Below are 26,398 nucleotides of genomic sequence, written 5' to 3'. Positions count from 1 at the left end.
AGGAAATATTTGGATAGGTAAGAAACAATGAAGAGGATCTCTTTGAGTGAGTGAGCATATATATACACGTGTGTGCATATTTCTCTCCCTGATCCATCCCCTCCCCCACAAAAAAAGCTCTAACAAAAATTGGAGAGATAGTAACACTGATGGTGATTAATTGCTAAGATTAAGGCAACAATACAGAGAGAGGGTGTGTGAATATGAAATTGACAGTTACACACATCTAGCAGTGCCAAGGGAGGATTTGAGAAATGGATACTCAGATTAAACATTCTGTACCAAATTCCAGGCAAGATTTCATCGCTAATTTGATAACAATCTCTTAGCTCTTTTGTATCATCTGTACAACAAACATGATAGCACCACATTGGCCAATTACAAGGAATAACTAATGATTTCTAACTGTATATGCAATTAGCTATCTTCTATTTAATTCCAATTATTGCATGCTACAGTATGACTTATCTCTAGTTTGTTCCCCTTGAATATTTCGGACTGACGAGGGACAACAGAATTTTGGTGATTACTGTACCCTTATGCTTAAAAGAGTGCTGTAGGAGTGCTGCAACTTTACCCATTCTTCTTCACAAAAATAGTTATTACATGAGGAATCACCACAAATGACAATGGCATTTATATAAGGCCTTTCATTCAAACTGCTTTACAAATGTTTACTGATTGCATGTTTCTCTCCCCCTCACACACACATTGCAACCTCTAAGACACATGAAATGTTGCACTGTTAAACAGTTGCTGTAGCTATTGAGCAGTTTTATTACCATTACATTTGTATTGCAGAAGCACTCAGAAGACTCAACCAGGCCAAGGCTCCATTGTGCTAAATATTGCACACACATACAGTAGTGACAGTGCCTGCCCCCCAGAGTTTATAATAGTTTTTATGGTAAAGATGTGATTTAGAAGTGGCTTTACAAATTTGAGGGGGGGGAGGGGGAGACAGGATCCTTCTAAATGGCTGCAATCCCATACTATTGTCAATAATGACCAGTCAATTCACAGAATTTTAGACTTCCCCCTTGGTGGTTATTTAAAATTCAATGTAATTAAGATAGTAGCACTGAAGTGTTACATTTCAGGGCAATTATCAGGGCAATTATCACTTTCTTGGGTTGAAATGGGCCAAATTCTACCCTCAATTATAATGAGGGTCCACAGAGATACAAGGGCAGAATTTGGCCAACTGTGCCTTCAGCCTGGTGACGAATACATCCAAAGACATGCTGTCTCCTAAAAATGTTAGGCCTACATGCTTACAATGAAGTATTTGCTTAAGCGTGTTGCTGAATTGGGGCCTTACTGCTTGAATATGTTATTTCAAAAAGCCGACTGAAATCAACTGAGAGGTTCACAAGGGTTCATCGCAAAACAGACTGAGTCTCCACTCATGTGAGACACACACAATTAAGAGCATCTGAAGAAAGGGGATTTGAGATTTGGAGCAGCCTTGACTGATACAGTCCTGGTAAAACTGACAGAAGGTGCAGCTTACAGCGCAGACCCCAGCTGGAAATCTTCATAGATCCTCCTCTCCACCTGTGAATAATCTGTTGCCATTTTATCTAAAGTCATCCTAATTAAAGGCTCCAATCCCTGCAGGCTAAACCTCAATCTGGCCACTCTTTCCCGCCACATTGTAATTGGTCAGCAATGCTCCCCTGAAAAAAAAAATCAAGCAAGCTGTTAGTTACAGACTTACCATGAAAAAACATGCTGTGAAATACTAATTAAAAGACAGCTGTCCTTCCCTACAACACCCTGTTAAGATGACCAGAGTCAAGGTCATCACTGTTCATGACAATGGTCAAGAGAACTATGTCTGCAACATACACTACTCCATTTATAGAATAATGGCTGCTGTTAAAACTAGCAGATGCACACTTCCTCAGGCTGCATACAAACTAGTCTCACAGGGTGAAATACGGATCCTGTAGAAACCTATGGCACAACTCCCGTTGACTTAAATGGGGCCAAGATTTCACTCATAAACTTTAATTTTCAATGGCAGTCCCATCCACATTCGATTTTTTAATTCAAGGCATATGGATTCATTTTCAGCAGTTTACAATTGGTATATATTAAGACATGTTTTCTTTAAAAGTCCACATCTACATTTAAAAAACAAAACAAAACAACATTGAAATATGGTGGTTGTAACATGCCTGTGTGGCACAGAAATAAAAACATGTTACAAAATCATATTTTTTACTACTGATAAATACCTGGGATGGATCATGGATCTGATAGAACATGTTCTGTTCAATCTACACCAGCAAGCATAGTCAATGTTATAACAGAGTCTGATCCCACAAACATTTTATTAGCCAGCGTAGTGCTTACTACTACTCAGCGGTCTTTAAAATGTGAAACTGTCCATGTGGCTAGTCCTCACTCAGGTGCTAATATGTGTCTCTTTTGCCACTATGGCAACAGCAGCGTATCCTGAACACAATGGCACAAACAGTGATGGGCTCGATTGTCACAGCCCTTACTCAGCACACAGGGGAGGATGGGGAATGAGGCCTCCTTGCTCAGACTGTGACTCCAGACATGGGGAGAAGTCATGGGACTGCTTGCCTGATATTCCGTACCGTGACCAAGTGGGCAGGGAGGAGAAAGAAAAGGGATGGGGAGGGGTGGAGGCCCAGCTCCACCCTTCCTTCTCACCAGCCAGAGTAGCTGGATGTCTGTAAGTGGGCAATGCACTGCTCCACACAAAAGAGTAAACTCCCTCCCCAGAGCCAGGAGAATGCATGGGAGGAACCGTTACTGTAAGTCACAATTTATTCTCTAAAAAAAGAACAGAAGTACTTGTGGCACCTTAGAGACTAACAAATTTATTTGAGCATAAGCTCCCACCTTTTCATGTTCTCTGTATGTACGTATATATATCTCCTCACTATATGTTCCATTCTATGTGTCCGATGAAGTGGGCTGTAGCCCACAAAATCTTATGCTCAAATAAATTTTTTAGTCTCTAAGGTGCCACAAGTACTCCTGTTCTTTTTGCGGATATAGACTAACACAGCTGCTACTCTGAAACCAATTTATTCTCTGGTCTGCTCCTGGAGCATTGCAGCAACATGCTGCCCCTTGCTTAGGGCAGATTATAAAGTTACTATCTAGCTCTTTTGGATTGCAAGCCCGAATGCTATCAGTGATTTGATGGGCTTCCATTCTGATGCGTTATCTTGCAGAGGCTGCTAAGAGGTTATATTACCATATTTGGCACTGGTGCAACTGCCACTGAATAGTGTGTCCAATGCTCTTTGATCTAACAGAGAAAGGTATAAAATGATCCAATGGCTGGAAGCTGATACAAGACAAATTAAAACTAAAAGTAAGGTGTAAATTTTTAACAGTGAGGGTAATTAACCAAGAGTTGTGGTGGATTCTCTATCAATAGTAATTTTTAAAATCAAGATTGCATTTTTTTTCCTTCTCTAAAAAGATATGCTCAAGTTCAAACAGCAATTAATTCAGGGTAATCCTATGAGCTGTAGCTCTACAGGAGATCAGACTAGCTGATCACAGTGGTCCCTTCCTAGCTTTAGGATCTATGAAAAACTACAACTTTTACTTATTTAAAGGGAACTTAGTTCTGTGCTTATTTGACCTCAGGTGTTGGACAGACAGCCACAAAGACTGAATTTCTTAATTTATCCACAGAACACGTAGAGGACAGGCACTAGCAAAGTGTGTACTGTGCCACCAATGTGCCTCAATCCTGACTCTCATCCCCCAACCTGGGCGAACAGTCTCTGTGGTAAACACATCCCTTCTCTATGCCCATGTTTGACAATGCTAGGAAGGGTGCCAACTGTGATATGGACACCTGCCCACTAGGATGCAGACAGAGAGCATCAACTGGCTTCACTTAAACCATTTCACAGCCATCAGATGATGGAAAACACAGCACTGACAACCCCAAATGTTAAAAATCAGTCAATCAATCAATCATGAGTTAGGCCTCAGAAAATCGTGAGATTGGCTTAAAAACCACAAGATTTAAGAACAATAAAGATACGGTTCTTTTTAATTGTTTCTGGATTTGAGACTTTAGGGTGTACCAAGGTCCCATTTTCATGCTTTTCTCCCAATCGTAAGGGCTAGAAAGTGCCTTTTCAAAAAATGAAAACCTGAGATTCTCATACATTTTCAGGATGCCAGCAGCTGGGGATTTTAGAAAAACATCAATTAGTTCATGACTCATGATAAAATTGTGGGCGTTGCTAGCACTAAAAACATAATATTTGATCACTGTTCTTTTTCTTGAACTAGGAAATGAATTACTTCTCTTTCTCTGATATAATTAGTTCCCATACAGAGTTTATTTCAATATCATATTCATAGATCAGGAAAAAAATCTCTGCAACAAGACAACTGTAATAAGTAGGCTTGTTTCTCAGTGTTTTCTCAAGCAGGTTAATGTTCCTAGTAATTCTTACTCTGGAGTAAGAAAATGCCAATTAAAAAATGCTGCCTCCTAGGAGCCTTTCTTTTTGCTTCTTCATGTATTAAGGTAGTGGTCTGAAAGTCATAAGGGGAAATTAGCCAGGCTTAGATCACAGCTAATATTTGATATGTGTAAATTAGGAGCACTACGAAATATTCCACTGACCAGCTTTGTGTTGCTAGGAAACCAAGGGTCAGGCAGCATTCAAAGGTCAGATTATTCCCATCCCCTGGTAAATTCATAGGGTTCTATTCATTCCAAATTCCTGACTCCGTGGGTGCTGGCTGCAAAGACTCTCTGACCTGACACTCATAGAGACTAATTGTGATTCAGATCTGAGTCCCATGACACCAGCCTCCCTGAACTCTGATGGTGGCTGAATGCTTCAGTTTCCCCTTGCCTGGAGATTCAAGTAATGCTGCCTGCTTGCCTGAACATGGAACTGAGGGCCCCACTTATACTCAAGGTGTCCAGTCAACTTATAGTCAGGGAGTCCAATGGTGTCATTATGAGGGCTCCCAGAGAGCGACTGCCAGCTATCTTTAAGATAACCAATTGTGGCCAGCCTGATAGGATCTATTAAATATTTTAAATGGCCTCTCTAGCTCCAATCTTAGAAACTCAACTTATGAAAAACTGCACTGACTTTTTATATCAGCACTGAAATGTTTCATTTTGCCACCTGGCTAACTACAAAAGATTCATGCCATGCTCTTGGAAGATGATCCAGCTTTATCCGATATATTCAACATATTAGCTACTCTATTGTGTAAAGACCTTCCAGCTAATTTCCTCTCAGGCCTAAACAGTATTTTTCTGTAGCTGGTGACTCTGAAGTCACATATTTAAAGACAATCTTAGTTGGTCTTCTTGCATCTCTCTTTGCTGTTCTCTTCAGAATTTACTCTCACACACTGGTCTTGTTTTCCTACTTGTTTTTATATTAGAAATTCAGGTCTTGTCTAGAAGACTGTGCAGGTAACTGGATAGCAACTATAATAAGGAGATTCAAGTGAACCTGACCAATTGAAAAGGGGAGTGATTTCAGTCAGAATGTTTAAAACAGTTTGGTAATTGTTTGCTTTTGTTAACACCTACTTTACTCACATGCCTGACACACAGTTTGGAGAAAAGATTTTGTTCCAAACTCAACACATCCTGCCTCTTTAGCAGCTGAAAAATCTCCCATTACACTTCTCTGGTGCTCCAATGAGACCCCCATCAAAAATAAGACCTGATATTTCTAAGGTAAAAATACACCAGGCAAAAAACAAAAACAAACAACAAAACTGTCCCTTCCCCAACCCAACCCTCCCCTAAAAACAAGTCTTTCATGATTTATTTATACCTCATGTAACCATACAAAATGATACACACTCTTCCCCCCCCATCCCTTCTTTGCCGGTAACCCTTATCAATACCATTGCTAAAGCTACAGTAACTTAACTTCATTTGCCCAGTGGATTGTGGTATTCACAATTTGACACATGATCAACTTAGAGTGGTAACCATCTACCACAATAATTACCACAATACAGCATCTGTGATGCCACCGGAATTTCTTATTGTAATGTAGGAAAGTATTGTGATCTCAGATACTGCAGCAGGATAACTGTAGGTAAATGCTGACCTTTTAATGGAAACTGCTAAATATTACCAGACAATTCTCTAGACAAAACTGCATAGATTACTTGTCTGTCCAGATTCCTAGTCTGTTCTCAGGTCAGAGATAAGCACACAGGAAGACAACTCCTCATTATTAGCCTGATCCAATGCTTCCAGAAGTCAACGGAAAGACTCCCACTGACTTCAATAAGCATTGGATCAGGCCCTAAATTATTTTAAATTTCCTATGTACGGCCAAATTCTCTGTGGCTTTAAATTGGCATAACTGTTCACGTCAATGGAGCTCTGACAACTGACTCCCATAGAGTTTGTGACCCATAGTCCTTTTGATCTTGACTTACCTTAACACTGAGTCCTTCTTAGTTGTAGGAAGGTATATATCTACCCCCTTAAAGAATTTGTTTTAAAAGACAAACCTGTGAGCCCAGATTTTGCAATCTTACTGCAATGTGACAAATCAGAATTTGGCCCCTTGTTCTTTCTAAGTAGGTTTGCTCTGTGATAAAGGTCATGGGACCTATAGCACGATTCAATATTAGACTCTTCATTTTATCATTAGCCACCTATGTGCATTTTGATTACTGACATACTGAAATGGGTTGTCTTGGGGCTGGATGGCAATTTGGACCATATATCAGTGGAGTGAGGGATAGGAAAAACCTGTCTTGCATCTCTACACAGACTACCTGGATCTTGGATGTGGAGTGCAAGAGTAAGCAGGGCTACATGCCTTCCCACTCTCTCCTCACAGCAGGTAGCGCGTTGGCTTTACCCACTTTACTCACTTGCCAGCATAGCTGAGCAAGTGCAGGGTGGTTAAATGCTTGAACGCAGGATTAATTTTGAAGCACGTGCTTAAGCACCACTGAAGTCAGTGACACTTACGCATGTGCTTAAGTATGTTGCTGAATTGGGACCTTACTGATAGTATAAGACAGCAGCAAATTACTATCTACTAGAAGAAAGGAGGCAATTTTCACTTCCTGAATTACAATTCTTCCCCAGGGGAAATTCCTTGGGTGGTGCCACCCCGCTTAATAGGTTTCCCTGTGATAAAATTTAGCCCTTGGTTGAGTCAGAATTAGAAGTTTCAAGCAAATTCTGCTTTCTACAAGAGCATATTTCTGCTTGCTAAAGGGAATTATGGTCTGGAATTAGCTATGTAGAGTTTTTGACGTATCTGCTTTAGCACTTGTAACAAAGCCACTGTTTCTTCCTTTGAAAGACTGCTTAAAATTTATGATACTGTAGTTTTGAGCCTGGGCAGTATTTCTTTTAGCTGAAACAAGCAGAAATGATGTGGCTGGCACATTTTGCATTGGTATTCTATCCTTTCAAACTGAATCTGGGGCAGCCATTCATCGGAGAAAGCTGATACCACACAGGATTTGGCAATTATCAGTGGCTCTCTGAAAGCGAAGGCGTTCTTTCAATCTGTACATTCTCTCTCTATTTTACTACAGAAAGTTGTAGGCACTGAGATTTCCAAATGACAGTCAAATGTATTAAAAAGTGATTATTTGCTCCTTGCTTCTTAAATGTAAAATAGTTTGGTCTCCAGAGTGCACTCTCAAAAATGCCATTAGAAATCCATTGTTCATTCACGTAATTACACTACACATATGTAGTTTTTGTGGGTGTTATCTGAGAGATCACTGATAATAGTACATAGAAATGAGGAATAGATAAGATGATGCTGGGTGTAATTTAGGGAAAACTTGCCCTATGGGCTAACCAAGTGAAGCACAGTGGGATATAATACGCAAAGGTTTATTTGACAATCCATGGGTATAATAAACATATAGGAATTTCTTGGTGCCCTGAGTCATTCCCAGAGGGAGAAGTTTCTCTTAGCTTGCATGCAACAAAACCCGTAACTTCACAGCACCAAAGACAAGAATAAAACATTTATTACATCATTGGACTGGATAACAAAATTCAGGTGGCTGACATAGCCATGTGACCCTAAAGAGTTCTGCGTTATTACTTTCTTATCCAGTCAGTACTTCCTAGTGCCAAAATCTGCTGAACTGATATATAAAGCTATAACCTGAAAGAGATGCCTTAGCGTAGATGAACTCAAACATACACCGCTACCTCGATATAATGCAACCCTCTATAACATGAATTCAGATATAATGCGGTAAAGCAGTGCTGGGGGGTGGGGGTGGGGGGGGCTGCGCACTCTGGTGGATCAAAGCAAGTTCAATATAACGCGGTTTCACCTATAACATAGTAAGATTTTTTTGGTTCCCGAGGACAGCATTATATCGAGGTAGAGGTGTATTTTGGGCAAAAAGTATTCTGCCAGATTTTGATCAGTCACATAGGTACAACTCTACTGACTTAAAGAGAAAAACTGGGTATTTACACCTAGTAAATTCTGTTTGATATAACAGAAATCAGAATCTGGCCCATTGCATCTCAAATATTCAATCTTTAAAGTAGCATAGTGTTGGAAGAAATTTTCATGCTTTTTAGGCTTGTAAATAAATCACTCTGCAGAAATTTTAGAGAAACGGAAACAGACAGTATAAAGGTAACAAAAACATGCTTTAAGACACTCCCAGATATACTAAATAGTATTCCCAAAGATATTCTTGAGTTAGACTAAATTATTAGATGAATGTAAAATAACTGAAGTGTTGCCGACCTTTGTGATTTTATTACAGTAATTGGTGTGCTTCTTAAAGTCCTAGCTTTCTTATGGAATCCTGTGATTATGAGAGAAACTCAGCTTCCAGTATGAAAAGGAGAAAGAAATGTAAATTTCTAGGCTCATGGTTAAGGAGAAAAAGCTTTATAATATGACCAAAGTGCACCACAAAGTCTCAAAAATGAAAAGACAGATATAGACAGAAACCAAAATAGACTTTTTTGCTGGAAAAAAAAACAAAACAAAAAACCTCCTGATTTTTACACCAAACACATGTTGTTGGGGGCCTGACTCATGATTTTTCAGTACTTAGGCTTGGCAATATTGTAATTATTAGATAAATGCTGTGTGACCTAGCTGTACAGGAAAAAAAATCTAAATTACCATTGTTATAATTATTTATTTTGCTTCTCTTGTTGCAAGGTGGCCAGGTGCAAGGCTCTTAACTATACATTTATGACAAAACAAATGCAAAATGAAAAACTATATATATAGTTTATATATATATAAACCCCCAAATATCTAGTCATATGTTACTAACCGTTTCTAGCAAAAGAAATGTTCTAAACATATATGATGCTCTACCTAACAATACACCATGTAGCATTTTATATTATCAAAACACTGTTCAAGCATTGACAAATTTTCATGACACCTCAGTGAGGCAGATAAGCAAGTATAACTACCACTCTTTACAGATGGGGGAAAACAGGCGCAGCTCCTTGCCCAGACCATATGGAATGTCAGTGGCAGAACAAGGATTACAAGTTAGAAGTCTCCTGCTTCCCAGCTTCACAGGCAGTTCATCACACCAGATTTGTAATGGGAATTTAAGCTTGCTCCTATTGAAGACCATGGTAAAACTCCTACTGAGTTCAATGGTGCAAGATCAAGCCCATATACTTTAAAATCAGGTTAGAAAAATGTATTATCATTGTTTTCTCCTTTAAGATTTTCTTCAGGCTGAATGTACAATAATTACTTCTTGCTTTCCCATCTAAAGGGCCTGAACCTGCCAGATGCTGAGCACCCTCATCTCCTTCTGTAGCCACAGTGAGGGTGCTCAGCACTCATTAGAATCTGACCCACAAAGCAGCACCACTTCTACACCTGTTAAAAGTTAAAAATAAACTCCACTAAAAAGGCAGGGTCAAATGTAGAGGCGTTAGAGTATCACCTCTTTGTTACTGCTCCACATTCTCTTTCATGCAAATTATTTTGCCTCTGCTCCAGTGAAGAAAGAATCATCATTTCAACAAATGTGCCCCATCAGGTTTCTCCAGTACAACTGCAAAATTCATTTAGACTTGTGGGTGCTTGTATAAAACAGACTCATGCAGCAGACAACTCATTCTACTTTAATACTTTCCATTTCACCCTCTGGCTTTCTTGTGGGCCATAATGCAATCAAAGCAAAAATACAGACGTGCTTTATATTCTAATGTACAACCAGAACAATTTGTTCCAAAACTGTTGACGCTTAACGAGGTGCGCATCTGCTTTTAGCTATAACTATTTAATGAACTGGCTTGATAGGAGAAGGGATATTTCTGTACAAAACACAAAGCATCAATGCAGCACCACCCTCTCTACCCTTTTACACACATGCAGCTCAATTTAAAACTATGTGCTCATTTACTTTCTGCTTCTTTTTCTTTTTTTTAACCAATCAGCCCTTTCAGTCATAAAGGGAATACCCTTGCCAAAGCAGTCTGTGTGGCTATACGGCTTCCTTGGCATTAACAAATGATTAGATTAGTTATTTATAAGCTGAGTCAGCACTTACCCTCTTTAAAAGAAATGGCAAGGCTAGAAACATTTCCAGTATAGTCTGCAACAGCAAACTCCAGTCACCTACGTGTTCTCCCTCTACAAGTCCACTACGGCTCCAGCACACAAGATGAAAACTTTTTAAAACCTCAGCTGAAACAAACCCCCCTACCTTTGAGGCTTTCCCCCCCTTCAGTTTTTGTCCATTGTGAAAGGCTGCATCTTTAGTTGTTGCAGCTACACACGCAAACACAGACCACTGACACACAAAACAGGGCTTTCTTCAGCTCCCTGGTATTTCAAGTTATTCATGTGATATATTTGGCTGAGCTTGTTTAATTCATTCCTGCTGCTACTCAGCAGGAAGTCACGCCTAGCAAGGGTTGGCTCAACAGTAATCACTGCAGATACTCCCTGACCAACAGTATATAAGGGCAAATCTCACCTTATGAATATCAAGAATGTAAATACGTTTCAAAGCTAAAGAATTCCTAGACCTTCAGAGAAAAACCATGTAAAATGCAACAGGGACATAGTATAGCCAGGGACTTAGAAGCTTTAAAAGTTTTTGCTAGAATACATATTCTGCTCTCCCGTTTTGTGCTCCTGGAGCATTAACTATAGCTATTTATCATGGGCCATGCATAGCTTCTTGGTGCCGTTACCATGACAACATGGTAAACAGGATTTGAATTTCTATCTAGAGATCTGGAGGGATGGGGTGCGGGTTGGAGAATAGCTTTTCAAAAGTACAATTTTTTGATCCATACACCTGCAAGAAAATGCGAACATAACTGATATAGCACACAAACAAAAAAAGAAGAAAAAAAACAACAACGTGGCTTGATGTTTATAAAGGCAAACATTCCATACACATGATCTGCATGTGTGATTGCCCAAATGCATTTCTCACACAAAAGACAGTGATAAAATTATCAGAAGATGTAATAACCAAATATCAAAATATATTCCAATGGCTACAGGGCATTTTCAAATAGTATACAACAATAACGCGCTCTGCTACTAATAAGGCAACCCATCTTAACGAACACTGGTTCAAGAAAGCTGAATTATTCACACAATAAACTCATAGACTCATAGACTTTAAGGTCAGAAGGGACCATTATGATCATCTAGTCTGACCTCCTGCACAATGCAGGCTACAGAATCTCACCCACTTCAACATCTCAAGGCAGCTATATTCAGAGGTATGGACTGAAGGACAAACCCTTGGCAGCAGAACTATTGTGGCTGCACAAGGAGGGAGCAAGCTTGTTGGAAGATTATACAGGGGATAGGCACCACCTGGGCAGCACACATGCCACTGGATACATCATCTGGTCCTATACAATATGGACTGCAACAGTAGCTTCAGAACTGTACTGTTGCTGCTCCACAACTAAGAAGGGTCCCTTGCCTCCTCTCCCCAAAGGAGTTCTTCAGTGCCCAGCCCCGTTACTCGAGCAGTGTGTCAGGAGAAGGTACAGCTGGACACACTTCACAGGAATTGATTTTGAAACAATAAAATTCTGCAAAATTCCAGGTCTGAAAATGAAGGTAGCTGAATTCAGCAGCATATCAGCTGGACAGGATGCCACACCTAATGGTGGCTTTCCTAAGAACAATAAAACCTTATGAGTAAGTGGGTGATTTAGAAAGAATAAATAGTAGCCCAATTATTTGTGGCAGCAGTTGTAGCTGTTCAGAAGCCTAATCAAACCTGGCTACTAAAGCAAATAGGTAATTAGGGTGCAGTATTAGAGGTCAGTTTGAAACCCAGTTTAAAAATTAATATGCCACAGCCTGTAATCTAGTTCATTGTGCCCATGGGGATTTCACCCAAGCTGGGTGATTTAGAACAAGATCCTGAGGTAACTAATGGGTTTTTTTTGAGGATGAAGGTGATGTGACCATGCTTCTTTCTACGTGTGAGAAGACAGGCAGCACCATTCTGCACATGCAGCAGTCTGAAGAGCTGTGACTTGGGGAAGCCATAGAGAAGACAGTTACAATAGTCAAGGTAAAAAGAGATGAAGGAGTGGATGAAGAGTCCAGCAGAGGGGAAGCTGAGACAATGACATATGTGGGCAATGTTTCAGAGGTCGTGCTAGACAGATTTGCAGACATAGGGAATTGAGAAGGAGCAGGAAAGCTTTGGGTTAAGAATTATGCCAGTGTTACAGACAGTAAAGACAAGTAGAAAGTCTGAATTAGGAAAGGAGACTGAGAAGATGGACCTGAGTTTGAGGGTGCTCCTCCTGCCCAACAAGAGACAAACTTCAGTCTTTGAGACATTCAGCATAGAAAGTCAATAACCTAAATTTCCATGGATCAGTCTGAAGACAGACGGAGGGCGTTAACAGGAAGGAGTCATGCTAAAGGCATTGCATTGGAAAATATCTACAACTGTGAACATTATCAATTGAGATGGTGGTTGATGAGCTTCAAGGTACGAAGATGAAAGAGAGGAACATGGAAAAAAGAGGAAGAATGAAACTTTGGGACTCTTTAGAGCAAGGGTCTTGGTACAGAGGAGAAATCACCATCAGATACACTGCATGAGCAGTTTTGATAAGTTAGAAGTGGAATCATGACAGGAGGAACTGAGAGACACCTGAATCATCATGGATAAAGTTCAGCAGGATGGAAGTTCAGCAGGATGCACAGTGCTCAAAGTTGCATTGAGATCAAGAATGAGGGAGAAGGACCCTTCATTAGCAGAAAGTATTACTGAATCACACAGCATAGAGCAGTTTCCATGCTCTGCCTAGAGCAGAACTCAGACTGAAAAATGTGAAAACAGATGCACTGATTGTTTAGGGGTCTCCCAAGAAAGATGAACAGGACTCTTATTCTTCCGTCTACAGCTTATTTGCTGAAATGCCTTAAGACAAAAGGTTATGCACTCTGTGCGCTCCCTTTAGGGAGTAGCTCTAATGAGGGCAGATTCTGCTCTGATATGTAAATGATGAGTGGTTTGCTGCATTTGGTGGATTGTTTTTGCCTGCTTCTGTAACATTTGATAAAAATCAACTTCTTAATCAATTACAACTTCAATAATTGTTACAAATTATCAAATCTCTTGTCCACTGTTAACAACCTTTGATATATAGCACAGAATGTGGAGTATTGCCCTTGTACTTTTCTGCTTTTCAGATTTTGAATTTTATCTTCCATATGTCTTATCTCCTTTACTAAGGAGTCCAAATATGTATTTACTATACTGAAGTTCCTATATCTATTGCCCTCTGGAAATATTACAGACTTTCTTACTAAGGGATGTAACTTGTGTGTACTAAATCAAAAGGGCAACAAGTGGTTTAGGAAGTGGTTTTCTTTCCTTTTTTTATCATCGCCTCTCTGATTCTCTCCTGTGCCTCTTTCCATAATGCAGTATTGTTTCAAAAGGCAGGAAAAGTAGCTATGTCTCCTTTTATATAATTTGTTACTTTACAAATGCCACATATGCTAAGTACCATCATTTAAAGGGTGAAATTCTAGCATTCCAGATCCCTGTTACTTCTTTATTTGCTTACCTAGGGTAAAAAGTAGGAGCAGAAACAGTACATGACAAGGACTTGACAGTCACTAAGTTCTTGTTCTTCCAACCTTTGTTTCTCTGTGTTAGCAGCTAATCTAAATAGCTCATGCAATCAAGTCTACCTATCAGAGCCTGCAGTCTGACTCACATACATGTCATCAATTCCCTACTAATGCGAGCACAAGGCTAAATTTTCTTTTAGCCAAGCTGTCTTGGAGTTAAACAAACTGACACACCTTTCTCAGCCAATATAAATCATACAGTACTTTTTTTTTTTTTTTTTTGGCAAAGGAAAATCACCTGACAGTAACAATTACAAAAGACCCGAACCTGAAGAAGTCAAACAATAGGTTACAAGCAGTGTTCAGGGAGTGGTTGTCTTTGGAAAGTTCCTATTTAAAAAAAAATTCAACTGAGTTACACCAGGGTCAAATCTGGTTTAGTGGGCCTGATACTGATCTTACAACAGTTTAAATGAGGACCAACTCCAGTGACCTCACTGCAGTTACACTGATGTACAACCAATAAAAGTCACAGGCCCAATGTTGCTAAACTCCATTGATGTTTGCCTCACTAAATCCAAAGTAGATCTGAGGGAAAAGAAGACCAGAACAACTCCTCATATCATTTTGAGGTTTGCAATCTCAGGAACTATAACTAATAAAATCCCTGCTTTATAGTGACACATTAATCAACTTCCTTTTCTAAAAAAAAAAAAAAAAAAAGTACCTTAAATTCAACCTACACAATTTTACTCTCATTCACAAAAATAATAGTACAGAAATAGAAAGATGAATAAATAGAAGTGATTTTATTGAGACGCCGGAGGAAAAGCCAGTGCACAATGGGTTAAATTTAAAAACAGAAATTTTCCGACATTGATATTTGAACCTTAAACTGAATGGAAATTGCCATTGTCTGAAATTTTTGCTTGCCTGCCCCTCCTCTTTTCCATGAAATCTTGTACGAATTGGCACTGCTGGTTAGAACATTTTTGACTCCTTTCTTAGTAATTAAGCCATCAATCTAGTTCTTCAAATAGGGCTTATTGTTTGGCAAAGTCATCTTACATTTATTTAGCTTAAATTTACGATCACAGCAAGGCAAGAAGAAAACTAGGGAATAAACTCTTTGTGAACAAGATTTTGCTGACAGTTTATTAACACATTGAAAGGGACTATCTAGGAAAGGAGTTCTCAATCTGTTCCCACACGTTATCCCACAACTAGCCATGGACTCTTGCTGCAGCCTCGGTCCCAGGATTCTTTATAGCCATGGCCCAGTCTCCGTCACAGCTGCTAATTTTGAGAGGATTTTTAATTAAATGTATGCACAGATTAGGATGGCAGCATATTTTACTAAACTTGGGCAGGCTAGGGTAAGAATACTGAGTGGAGAGGACCGGGTGGGAAGTAATGGGGTGCTGGATGGGAAGTACTGGGAGGTTCAGAGTAGTGGGTGGAGCCTTTAAGAAGATTCAGGATGGGAGGAAAAACTACTGACTTTGGCGGTGGTACTCAGTGAGCTCCCACGCTTCTTATTCCCACTCTCTTCCCCTATTACCTTACCTCAGTGTCACTGGCAGGCTGAGGAGGGAAGGCTACACAGGGCCCTGTTGTTCCCAGACAGTGGTAGCACGAGGCAAGAAAGGGGGCTGCCGAGAACTCTCTGGCTCCCCAGCGGGAGCTGGAGGCAAAAGTGTTTGTGCTCTCTTCCCTGGTAGCAACAGCATTAAGAGTTGAAAGAGCCATGCTAGCAAAATGCAAGGATCATGCGCAAGTGATGCAAGCAACATAATGCAATGAGACTGATCCTTGCATCATCCATCTGTGGTCCTTGCACTTTTGCTGCTGTTGGGCGGGGCTTGCTCAGGGCTCCTGGTTGCAAGAAGATACAAAAGGGCCCCTGTTATTCCCAAATGGCAGAAGAAGTGGGGCTTGGTCAGGGCTCTGTGGGTCCTTGCAGCAAGAGGGAGAATAGTCTTCTCAGGTGCATGAATCCCTCCCTGAGCAGTGCTGTGACTTGACTAAGTGGGCCCTCACTGGCCTAGCCACTGGTCACGTACCAAGCTGAGGGATTTTTATGTGTAGAATTTGGCCTTAGCACCCTAGAGGCCCCAAGGCTGAGAACAGTTGGTCTCGAGATGCACTCAGAGCCAGCATCAGGCCATTTCCCCACAATGCCCAGATATTGCATGGGTGGCATCACAGACACATCATTTGAAACCCCACAGCCTAGGTTAAAGTTTTCCCCTTATAAAGAAAACTTGAAGCACAGTTAGCAGCTAACACATTTTAAAGCTCTGGGGATAGACAGCCATGAAATCTTTAGTGGAATCTAGCCAACTTCCTTGATGTTTTACAGCCCTGATAAATCAAAGACCGGGGTTGTGTCACAAAATACACCTCTACCCTGATATAACGTGGTCCTCGGGAGACAAAAAATCTCACCGCGTTATAGATAAGTATGCGTTACATCAAACTTGCTTTGCCCCCCCATTCCTTGTTCCCTGATCGCCCCCTCCAGAGACCTCCATCCCTAATCACCCCCAGGATCCCACCCGCTACCCAACCCCACTGTCCCCTGACTGCTCTGACCCCTATCTACCCCTCCCCGCCCCCGACAGGCACTCACCAGCAGTGTGGGGAAGCGAAGCAGCCCGGCCCCAGTCTGCTCCATTCTGCCAGCTCCCAGCTGCGGCGCTCTGCTTCCCGTCGCCGGTGAGTGCGGGGAGGTTGGGGAAAGGACGCCCCTCCATACTCACTGCGGCTGGGAGCTGACGGAGTGGAGCGGGCTGGGGCCGGCTGCTCCGCTTCCCATCAATGCCAGTGAGTGCAGGGGGGATCCCTTCCCCCAAGTCCCCTCCCCTAAGCAACACGGCTGGGGCCGGGGTGAGGGAAGCAGAGCGGGCTGCTCCCAGCCCCCCGTTAATCTCCCAGGCCACTCTGGGACTGTGGGGTCTCCAAAAGTGCCCTCCCACAGCTCCTGCCGCCCAGACCCTGGGGGGTGGAAGCCCCTGACCACCCCCCGAGACCCTCTGCCCCTCATCAAACCCCTCGGCCCTGGCCTGGTCCGGCACCCTTAACACACTACTCAGAGCAGCATGTCAGAGCTTTACTGTGTTATATGCGAACCCGCGTTCTATCGGGGCAGAGGTGTAGTGTATTTCTAGCTACTGTTTGCAGACTATATTGTGAAAGCTTAACATTTGTTAATGTCTTTGCTTGTTGCAATTTCAACATTAGACATCACACCATGATGGGCAAATAAAAAGGACTACTTTGACATTTTAGGATCAGGCTACCATCATTAGACTAAGTGACTCCTAGATCTCAAACTTTTTGATTTCCTAGAGGGCCCCACATTCCCATGCTTGCCTGGCAACTTGGTACAGTGAATATTGATCTCTTTGAAACATCTTTTCTGTTTTAAGTACTTAAGTGTCTCAGACCTACAACATAAGAACAAACATGACTTCACCTCGTATTTTACAGAAACTGAAAGGTGAAGTGGCAGATGATAAAGAAAATACAGTAAAGCAAACCCCCCAAATTACTGGATTGCAAGTCATTAAAGGAAATAAACAGTATTTTTAAAAATTAAATTGTAGTAATTAGAACAGCAATAGCACAGTGAAACCTGTACAAGTGACCATCTTTATTTGGCAATTTCCTGCTGTAAGAGACTGTTATTGTAAAATCCCCAAGTGTATTGAGTACAGTTCTGCTTCACCTTTATTAGAGGACCAACACGGTGAGGTAAGTGACTTTTGTCAGATCTTTGGGTAGTCACTTAAAACAGATTTAACTGTGGTAATGATTATTCTAGTTGCGTACAGTGCATGTGAAATGGCTTGCTACGAAAAAACCCAGACATGAGAGCTGCAGAAGTCTGGAGACTTCTCCAGAACCTGCCACCGTTTTTTGGAGTCAATTGTACCTGTGAAAGTGAGTCCAAAATGCTACTATTCTGATTTGCATAGGTGAAAATGACCATACAAGATATGGAGCATTGGGCCCAACATACTTGGAAAAGCAACTCAGACAAATAGAGTTTTAAATCTTACCTTCTGCGTATTTGGCTTGATACATCGAACGAAGAAAGGATTAGAGGAACTTAAAGTTGCCATTAAGGAATGCAGCGAGTCCTAAAACAAAGGTAGAAGAGAAGACAGTACTTTATAAATGGCTTTTTCTTAAGTCCTACACTTTAGCTCTCTCAAAACTAAGCATTGTAGGCAGTCCCTTTAGCAACACCTAGTGATGTAGACTAGAAATTACAATAGTACAAGCTTTTCCATGATAGAGTCAGTCATGCTAATGGGGATACAGGCCTTAACATGTTAGGTGACACACTGCTCTATTGTTTTCCCTTTTGATTAAAAGTACTGACAAGAGTTCTGATCAGCATGAAGAAAGCTCTTTTTATAAAAGGTACACCATCAACTTGAAAATCTCATTTCTGTCTCAAAATGCTGAACCTGTTGTAGTTACAAGAAACACTTAAGAATTCTGTCCTGCATTGTGATCTGTATGTATGCATTGCTGTGCCCATGCAAATTACAATTCATGATCCAGGCATAAGATAACATTGTTACTGAAAGAAGTTAGCAAAAATAATTTCCCCTCCTCCCATTTTCCCCCAGTTTTTCTATTCTGTGCATTTGACAGCATTTTGTGTATAGTCGGTTTCACTCTTTCTCCTATATGGCAATCAGTTTCTCTCTTGATGAAAAGACACTTATAAGAAAGATACTAAATCAACAACGGCACAGAAAAACCTAGCTCTAGTATTTCAAAAGTTCTTTAAAAAGTAACATTAAAATTGTGTTTAAAAAACACTTTCAGAAACTAGATTTAAAAAAAAATCAATGAACAAAATTCACGTTGAGAGTATCTCTGTAACAAAGACATTCATATGTATTTTACTAAGTGTAGCTGTAATTTAACTTAAAATACAGTGCATCAGATGCACGTTTTTCCATTAAATAAAATTCCTATAATATCCTTAGCAAGAAAACACCAAGTTTACAATACAATATAAAAAATAAAACAGATTACATATATATTGTGTAATTATACACACACACTATTTTCTCCTCAGCACTAACAGAATTCTGAATTATAAAATACACAATATAACAGATTATCTAATGTATTATTACCTCATCTAACTGGAAATAAAGATCGCCCATGAAGTCATCATCCCTCTTCTGACATATATTATTTACATGAAAAATTCACCCCTTCACTGAACTGCCAATTTAATGTTCCCCCATTCTATTCGAGGAGATACTGAGATGTTTTTATAAATCTATTACAATAGGGGCAAAGAAAGCAAATGCTGAAGTGATTTGAAACTTGACCATTATTTCCAGTGTGTCTGGTTAACCATTGTTTGCTACAGAACAAAGAGGGCAAAAGACCCAAGCAGCAAATATTTCATAGAAAAGGCTCCAGCTTCTAGCAGTAAAATAAATATTTACCTCTTGAAAAAAATGTAAGCTTTATCCATGCTTAAGCTGTGTGAACACTATATTTCAGGACAACTTGGCTAACCTTGGTGATCTCTGACAATAGATCAGGGGTCGGCAACCTCTGGCACGCGGCTTGCCAGGGTAAACACCCTGGTGGGCAGGGCCAGTTTGTTTACCTGTCGCGTCGGCAGGTTCAGCCGATCATGGCTCCCACTGGCTGCGGTTCGTCGGTCCAGGCCAATGGGGTTGCAGGAAGCGGCACGGGCCGAGGAATGTGCTGACTGCAGCTTCCTGCCACCCCTATTGGCCTGGAGCGGCGAACCGCGGCCAGTGGGAGCCGCGATCGGCCGAACCTGCTGACGCGGCAAGTAAACAAACTGGCCCGGCCTGTCAGGGCGCTTATCCTGGTAAGCTGTGTGCCAGAGGTTGCTGAACCCTGCAATAGAGGATAGTAGTCGTGGCAATCACTTTGTAAATGTAATAGGGAAGTGAGCCTGAACAAAGGTAGGATGATGATATATTCCATTTTCATATGCAGCTCAGCTCTGGACTGATCTCATGAGCTACTAACATCCTGGACTCCCACTGCCACCCAAGTCAGTGGGATAGGAGGATGCTCACCACACCTCAAGATAGGATCCAGAGACTACTCTGAATCAGGGTCATTACAAATCAATAACCAAGTTGTCATAATGAATCGTCACCAGTTCTATTCCTTTACATTTTAAACTTTTGAACAAATCATGTGTTGTTCAGGGCCCCTGGGGGAGAGGAGACAAAGAGAAAGAAGGGGCCTGATTTTCCCTTGCCTTACACCTTCTGTAGTCATTTACCCCGGGGCAAAGTGAGTGCAAATCACTGCTACTCCTATGCGGTAACATCTCACGCTTGCTTTGCCCAAGTGCAAATGACTGCAAAGGCAGCAGTGAATCAAGCCCTCAGTGATCTGAAGAGATACCAAGGAGGGTTAGGAGAATGAGCTTCTGCAGCCAATGGCGCTCCACAACCTCAAGGGGGTGCTGTGTGCTACTCAAGGGTCAGAGCCATTTCTCCAGCCTCACTTGTGTATGCAGCATGCACCAACCAAGGGGATGCAATGCTCCTTTTCAAAGGAATAGCAGTGTTCATCTCACCATATGTTCCATAGGTTGTTCTGTCCAACACAACAAAAAGGCATCAGAGCAAGATTTTCTTTGTAATGATTCCACTAGCAATGGGCTCGATTCTGCTTTTGTTTGATTCTGCTTTTGTTTGTACTATAAAGGTGGAATAACTCCAATGAAAAGGAGTTAATCTGAATTTATACTAATGTAACTCAGAGCAGAATTTGGACCCATCTTTCTTTAAAATAATCACTTTCAGATGAAAATGTTTATGCTGAGTTTCAGCCCAAGGGAATTTTTAATGGCTGAATTATAACCCCTCTGTAGCAGGGGAGGTACTTTGACTGGACAGCAGCGAATGAGAGAATCCAAAACACATTGTATGGCAGAGAGGGGAAGATGGGGGCTGTCCCCTCCACTCCCCCAACCCTCCCTTTCAGTTCTCTGCTTGGCTATTGGTTGGGCAAAGGGAAATGGGGCCAGCTGTTTGGCTGCTGTGCACACTCCCTCGGGTCCTTGCCTACGTAAGTTAAGCCAGGGCTTACCGCCAGTTAGCTGTCCCATGGAAGATTAGCAGCTTTGCCACTTATGATGCTGCGGATCTTACCGATCGTCTGCTTTAAGACGTCAGGAAGGAATTTTGTCCAAACCCACCAAATTGGCAAGTAGTCCTGTGAGTTTTTTCACCTTCCTTGTAGCCTTCTGGAGGCACAGTTGGGTTAGAAACAAGGATTCGAGGTTCCTATATTGCTGTTAAACTACCGACTCTTCACAACTGGCAGCTGGTGTCCAGTGCAAGTAAAGACTAAACTGCCAGCTCCCAGAGGTAAACGAGACCCAGGATTGTGCAAGTGGACCGTGTGCTTATAAGGGGGAAGAAGCGTGAAGTTTTTGTGGACTGAGTTTTCCCCCACCCAGCATTGTGGCTTCTGTCACTCCATCCCCTTAAGAGGGAGGAAGGGAGGGGAGGTTTCACAACTGAATCGAGACCAGGGAGGGCCTACCCCAAGTTAGTTTTTGGTTCATGATAAAGCCCTGTAATGTGCACTGCAGAGCCAATTAAATGGCTGGTACATGACAGCTGGGGGCTGGTAATGTTGTGCCCCTCCCCAAGATATAATTAATAACATTGCAGCCTGCCATTTAAGCCCATCCCATGTGTCTGACAATCTTTCACCTGCTTCTCCTTGTCCAAGAGGGCAGATAATTAAAATGTTGCCCTGCTTCCCTAGTCAACACAAGAATTGTAAGTATTTTTATTAGGTATTTGGTGCTTATTTTTCCTAGTGTGCAGACCTCATTTCAGTGTCTCAGGCCAATTTCACAGCTGATTTTGGGATCATTTCATATGTACGGCTGTAAGCATCTCCTAAGTCACAATGCTGGAGCCACTATGGGCCAGATCTCTGGCTGGTGTAAGTCAGCTGCACTGACTTCAATGGAGCTATGGTGATTTATGCCCACTGAAGGCCTGCTGCTAAGTCCACAGAGGACAGAAGCAATCACAGGGCGCCTTAGGCTTTGTCTGCACTTGCACTTTTGTCAGTCAGGGGTGTGAAAAACCTCTGACCAACGTAAGTTTCACCAACAAAAGAACTGGTGTGGACAGCACTGTGTCAGGAGGAAAGGCTCTCCTGCCGACATAGCTAACACCACTCTTTGGGGGTGGTTTAGTTATGCCAGCAGGGGAGTGGCTATACAGGAGACCTTACAGTGGCACAGCTATAGCAGTACAGCTGTGCCACTGTAAGGTGCATAATGTAGACACAGCCTGAGTCTCCACTGCCTTAGCCCGTTGCTAGTCCTTTACACTTGTGCAAAATGGGTGCAAAATGCTATCCATTCATACTGGAAGCCTTTTGCACCCACTCTGTTCAGGCACAGACTCCCCTGGTTTTACGGGATTATACATTAGCATAGCCAATTTAAAATAAAAGTGACAGACGGAGAGGCACTTAGGGCCTGTCTACACTTAAAACGCTACAGCACTTCAGCGAAGACACTACTTACGTTGAAGGGAGGGTTCTCCTATCACCATATGCAATCCACCTCCCTAAGAGGTGGCAGCTAGGTTGACGGGAGAATTCTCTTGCTGACCTAGCACTGTCTACACTGGGGGTTATGTCAGACTAACTGCGTCACTCAGGGTGGTGGATTTTTCATACCCCTGCGCGACATAATTATACCAATATATGTAATTTCCTAGTGTAGACCAGGCCTAAAAGTAGCGAGACTGAAGGAACCAATGATAGAAGTGGAAACTGAGCAAGATGGGGAGTAAGAGCAAGACAAACCTATGAAGTATGCCGGGTCTAGTCCATGGAGAGGCCAACGTGGTTAAAACAAGAAGGACAAGTCAATGAATGGGAAGCAACAGTTCTTTGAAGATGGAGGTGCTGTGCAGGTCAGCTTCTTCCTGAGGCTAACATTGCTGATTACATGATTAGTAACTGAAGTTTCATATGGGAGGAGGCAACATTTTGGTAATGAAGATTTTCAGCATTTTAAAATCTCCAAGGGACATATACCCCCAACCCAGCCATTCTGAGTCTTTGTTGACTACTGATTATTTATCATTTGTCAGTTGCTGACAGTAGAGGAGAGGACATATTAACCAACCTTGAACTGTAAGCTGACAGTGGGTTTCCGGTGTTTGCTTCCACATTTAAGGGTGTCTTGGTTGTTCCGACTTGAAACGTGTTCAAACAGATCATAGATAAAATCAAGTCTGAAACAGGGAAGGAAAAATCTTTACAAAATATCCCAAGACACCACAAAATTTACCACAGTACAATCCAGAGCAAGCTTTGTTCCTTAAAGAAAAATAACTCCTATTGACTCTCCTCTTACCCTCAACAACAATTAACCACAGACCTTTCAGATGTATCATTTGTGCAATGAGACCAAGAAAAAAACAGTTCAAATGCCATACACTACATTCTCAACACCTCCTCTTGGAAATGAATGGCCAGATTTTATCACTTTTTACTTGATAGTTACTCAACCGATTGACCTTAATGGATGCTATGCTGGAGTGAAGACCAAGAAATAACATTTCCTGTTTGCTTTTCACAAGGGTGCAAATAACTGTGTGTGGGAACTTAAGCTTCAGCACTTAGTTGTGGGTGTTGTATGTACATTACAGAGGACTACAGGAGGCCCCTCACACCACTTTGACAGCCACATAACCGCTGACTTGAATGGAATTGTTCCTGATTGATATGAGGGTAAGTGGGAAGAGAATCAAGCCCTATAGCTTTAACTCCCCTATTGCATTTATCTGCATATTTCAGCTGAGAGAAATGTGGCCTCAGGCATAACATGAAAACAGTACGTACAATTAGGGGTTTATTAAAAGGACATTTTTTTAAAACACCTAAGGGATTTAGGAGTAGGACAAGTCCCACTGACTTTCAACAGGATGTATGCACTTAAATCCCTGAAAATCTCCCTGTAAGTCACTTACTACATTACTGTTGTTGTTATTTGTGCTACTGTAGCTCCTGGGAGCCCTCATCATGGACCAGGACCCCCCCAGAGCTAGGCACCGCACAAACAATGAACAAAAAGATGGTCGCTGCCCCAGAGGGAGTACAGGCCTGACTATCAATTCCTTGTGCACCCAAACCCCAAGTGAAGTAAGGGTCAGGGAAGTGCAAGGAATGCAGAATCAAGCCTTATGAGAGGCACTGAAAAAAAAAAAATCACACATACATTTGGTAAAGCACCTTGAAAATATGAAGTATCCTGGGCCAGATTCTAATACATTTACTCACACTGAGTAGTACCTTACTCCTCTAAGGCCTGGTCTACACTACGCGTTTATACCGAATTTAGCAGCATTAAACCGATTTAACCCTGCACCCATCCACGCAACGAAGCCCTTTATATCGATATAAAGGGCTCTTAAAACCAATTTCTGTACTCCTCCCCTGACGAGGGGAGTAGCGCTGAAATCGGTATTGCCATGTCGGATTAGGGTTAATGTGGCCGCAATTCGAGGGTATTGGCCTCCGGGTGGTATCCCACAGTGCACCATTGTGACCGCTCTGGAAAGCGATCTGAACTCGGATGCACTGGCCAGGTAGACAGGAAAAGCCCCGCGAACTTTTGAATTTCATTTCCTGTTTGCCCAGCGTGGAGCGCTGATCAGCACAGGTGGCCATGCAGTCCCAAATCCAAAAAGAGCTCCAGCATGGACCGTACGGGAGATACCTTATTCCTAGTGATTGCAGTGGCACCGCGACACTGTTTTTGCTCCATCATGCATTTTGATCTCAACCCAGAATTCCAATGGGCGAGGGAGACTGCGGGAACTATGGGATAGCTCCGGAAATCGACGCTAGCCTCGGTACATGGACGCACACCACCGAATTAATGTGCTTAATGTGGCCGCGTGCACTCGACTTTATACAATCTGTTTTTAAAAAACGGTTTCTGTAAAATCGGAATAATCCCGTAGTGTAGACATACCCTAACAGACGCACTGCAATCACTAGGAATAAGGTACTCTGTCACCTGGTGAGGGTATCAGAATCTGGCCCAATGTGAGAGAGAAGTAGTATTATATTTAGAACTGTACACACGAGAAGTTCATTAAGTGCCAATCTCCTCAGCCACTTGTTTGTTGCTCACTTCTCCTCAGTAAAGGTCCAATCCTATGTTGCAGGTACTGCTCTCAACTCCCACTGAAATCCAAGCACGTGGCACCTCCCAGCATCATCCCAAGATGCAAATGCACCAACATACCTGCTTTCACGTAACAAGTTTAGGAGATCATCTCTGAAAGTATCTCTGTTTTTCTCTAAGATTCCCCTGACGTCATACTGGACCTAGTAAAAAGCAGAACAGGCTCAGATAAAAAGCACAGTCGTTAAGTACCTCTCACAAAGGCAGTACCATGAAGTGCACTGAGGGAACAGAATGCTTCAGTTAATTTGTGAGTGGCTGTGATTCTGAAGCATTTTACCAAATGAAGAAAAGAAAATTACCTCCCCAGCGTAATGTTTCACTCCAAAGTTGTGAACAGCAACTCTTGGTTTCACATAAAAGGAATTGTTCTAATTTAAGGAAGAATAAAAACATTTTAGTGGAGAAAACAATTGGAATCTAGATAAACAGCCAAGTTGTCTTCAATCTGAATTTGTCCAAACCACTGTCTTCCAATGAACACCCTAAAAGATTAGTGCTCCAAAAGCAAACAACCATTTCTATATTGGTAATAGGATTTGTTAGTCTGGAGCTGCTTCAAACACAGTAACGGGAGATTTATAGTACATTAAAAGGCATTAGACTAACCCTAAGCCATCTGGCAAAGTGATCAGTTAAAGACACGGTGGACAAGAAGGGCTTGCCTGAACTGGCTGTTGTCAGGTTAGGTAATTGTGAAAACAGAAATATGACTGTATTAAAGGGGGTGTTGTAGGTACACCTTTCCAAGACCTGAAGAAGAACTCTGTGTAGCTTGAAAGCTTGTCTCTCTCGCCAACAGAAGTTGGTTCAATAAAAGATATTATCTCACCCACCTTGTCTCTATATTAAAGGGGCTCTTGTACAATCAAGGTAATGATCATCTGAATATGGACATCAGGCCAGATTCCAGTTTGTTATATCAATGTAAATCTGGAGTAACTCTGGAGAAGTGAATAGAGTTACTCCAGATTTACATTGGTGTATCTGAGATTAGAATCTGGCCTATTTCACTATCTATACATATGGAAGTATCTATCTCCACATTGCGTATTTTCAG

At 41.7% G+C, this 26,398-nt stretch overlaps 1 protein-coding gene across 3 annotated transcripts in view; it reads right to left on the bottom strand.

The window, feature by feature from the left end:
- The window catches only part of MYO10 (myosin X), a 246,042-nt gene that overhangs the window by 58,381 nt on the left and 161,263 nt on the right, over nt 1-26,398 (bottom strand). For all 3 annotated transcript variants that reach the window (XM_045006733.1, XM_045006736.1, XM_045006735.1), the window contains 4 exons: nt 25,641-25,709; nt 25,399-25,481; nt 23,269-23,377; nt 18,137-18,217 (listed from right to left, as the gene is read on the bottom strand). In XM_045006733.1, coding sequence (XP_044862668.1) covers nt 18,137-18,217; nt 23,269-23,377; nt 25,399-25,481; nt 25,641-25,709 — 342 coding nt within the window. The remainder of the gene's footprint in view (nt 1-18,136; nt 18,218-23,268; nt 23,378-25,398; nt 25,482-25,640; nt 25,710-26,398) is intronic.

This window comes from Mauremys mutica, chromosome 2 (genome assembly GCF_020497125.1).
Source record: "Mauremys mutica isolate MM-2020 ecotype Southern chromosome 2, ASM2049712v1, whole genome shotgun sequence".
NCBI lineage: Eukaryota > Metazoa > Chordata > Testudines > Geoemydidae > Mauremys > Mauremys mutica.
The sequence above is the reverse complement of the archived record's forward strand: the minus strand, read 5'-3'. Positions and strand labels throughout refer to the sequence as shown.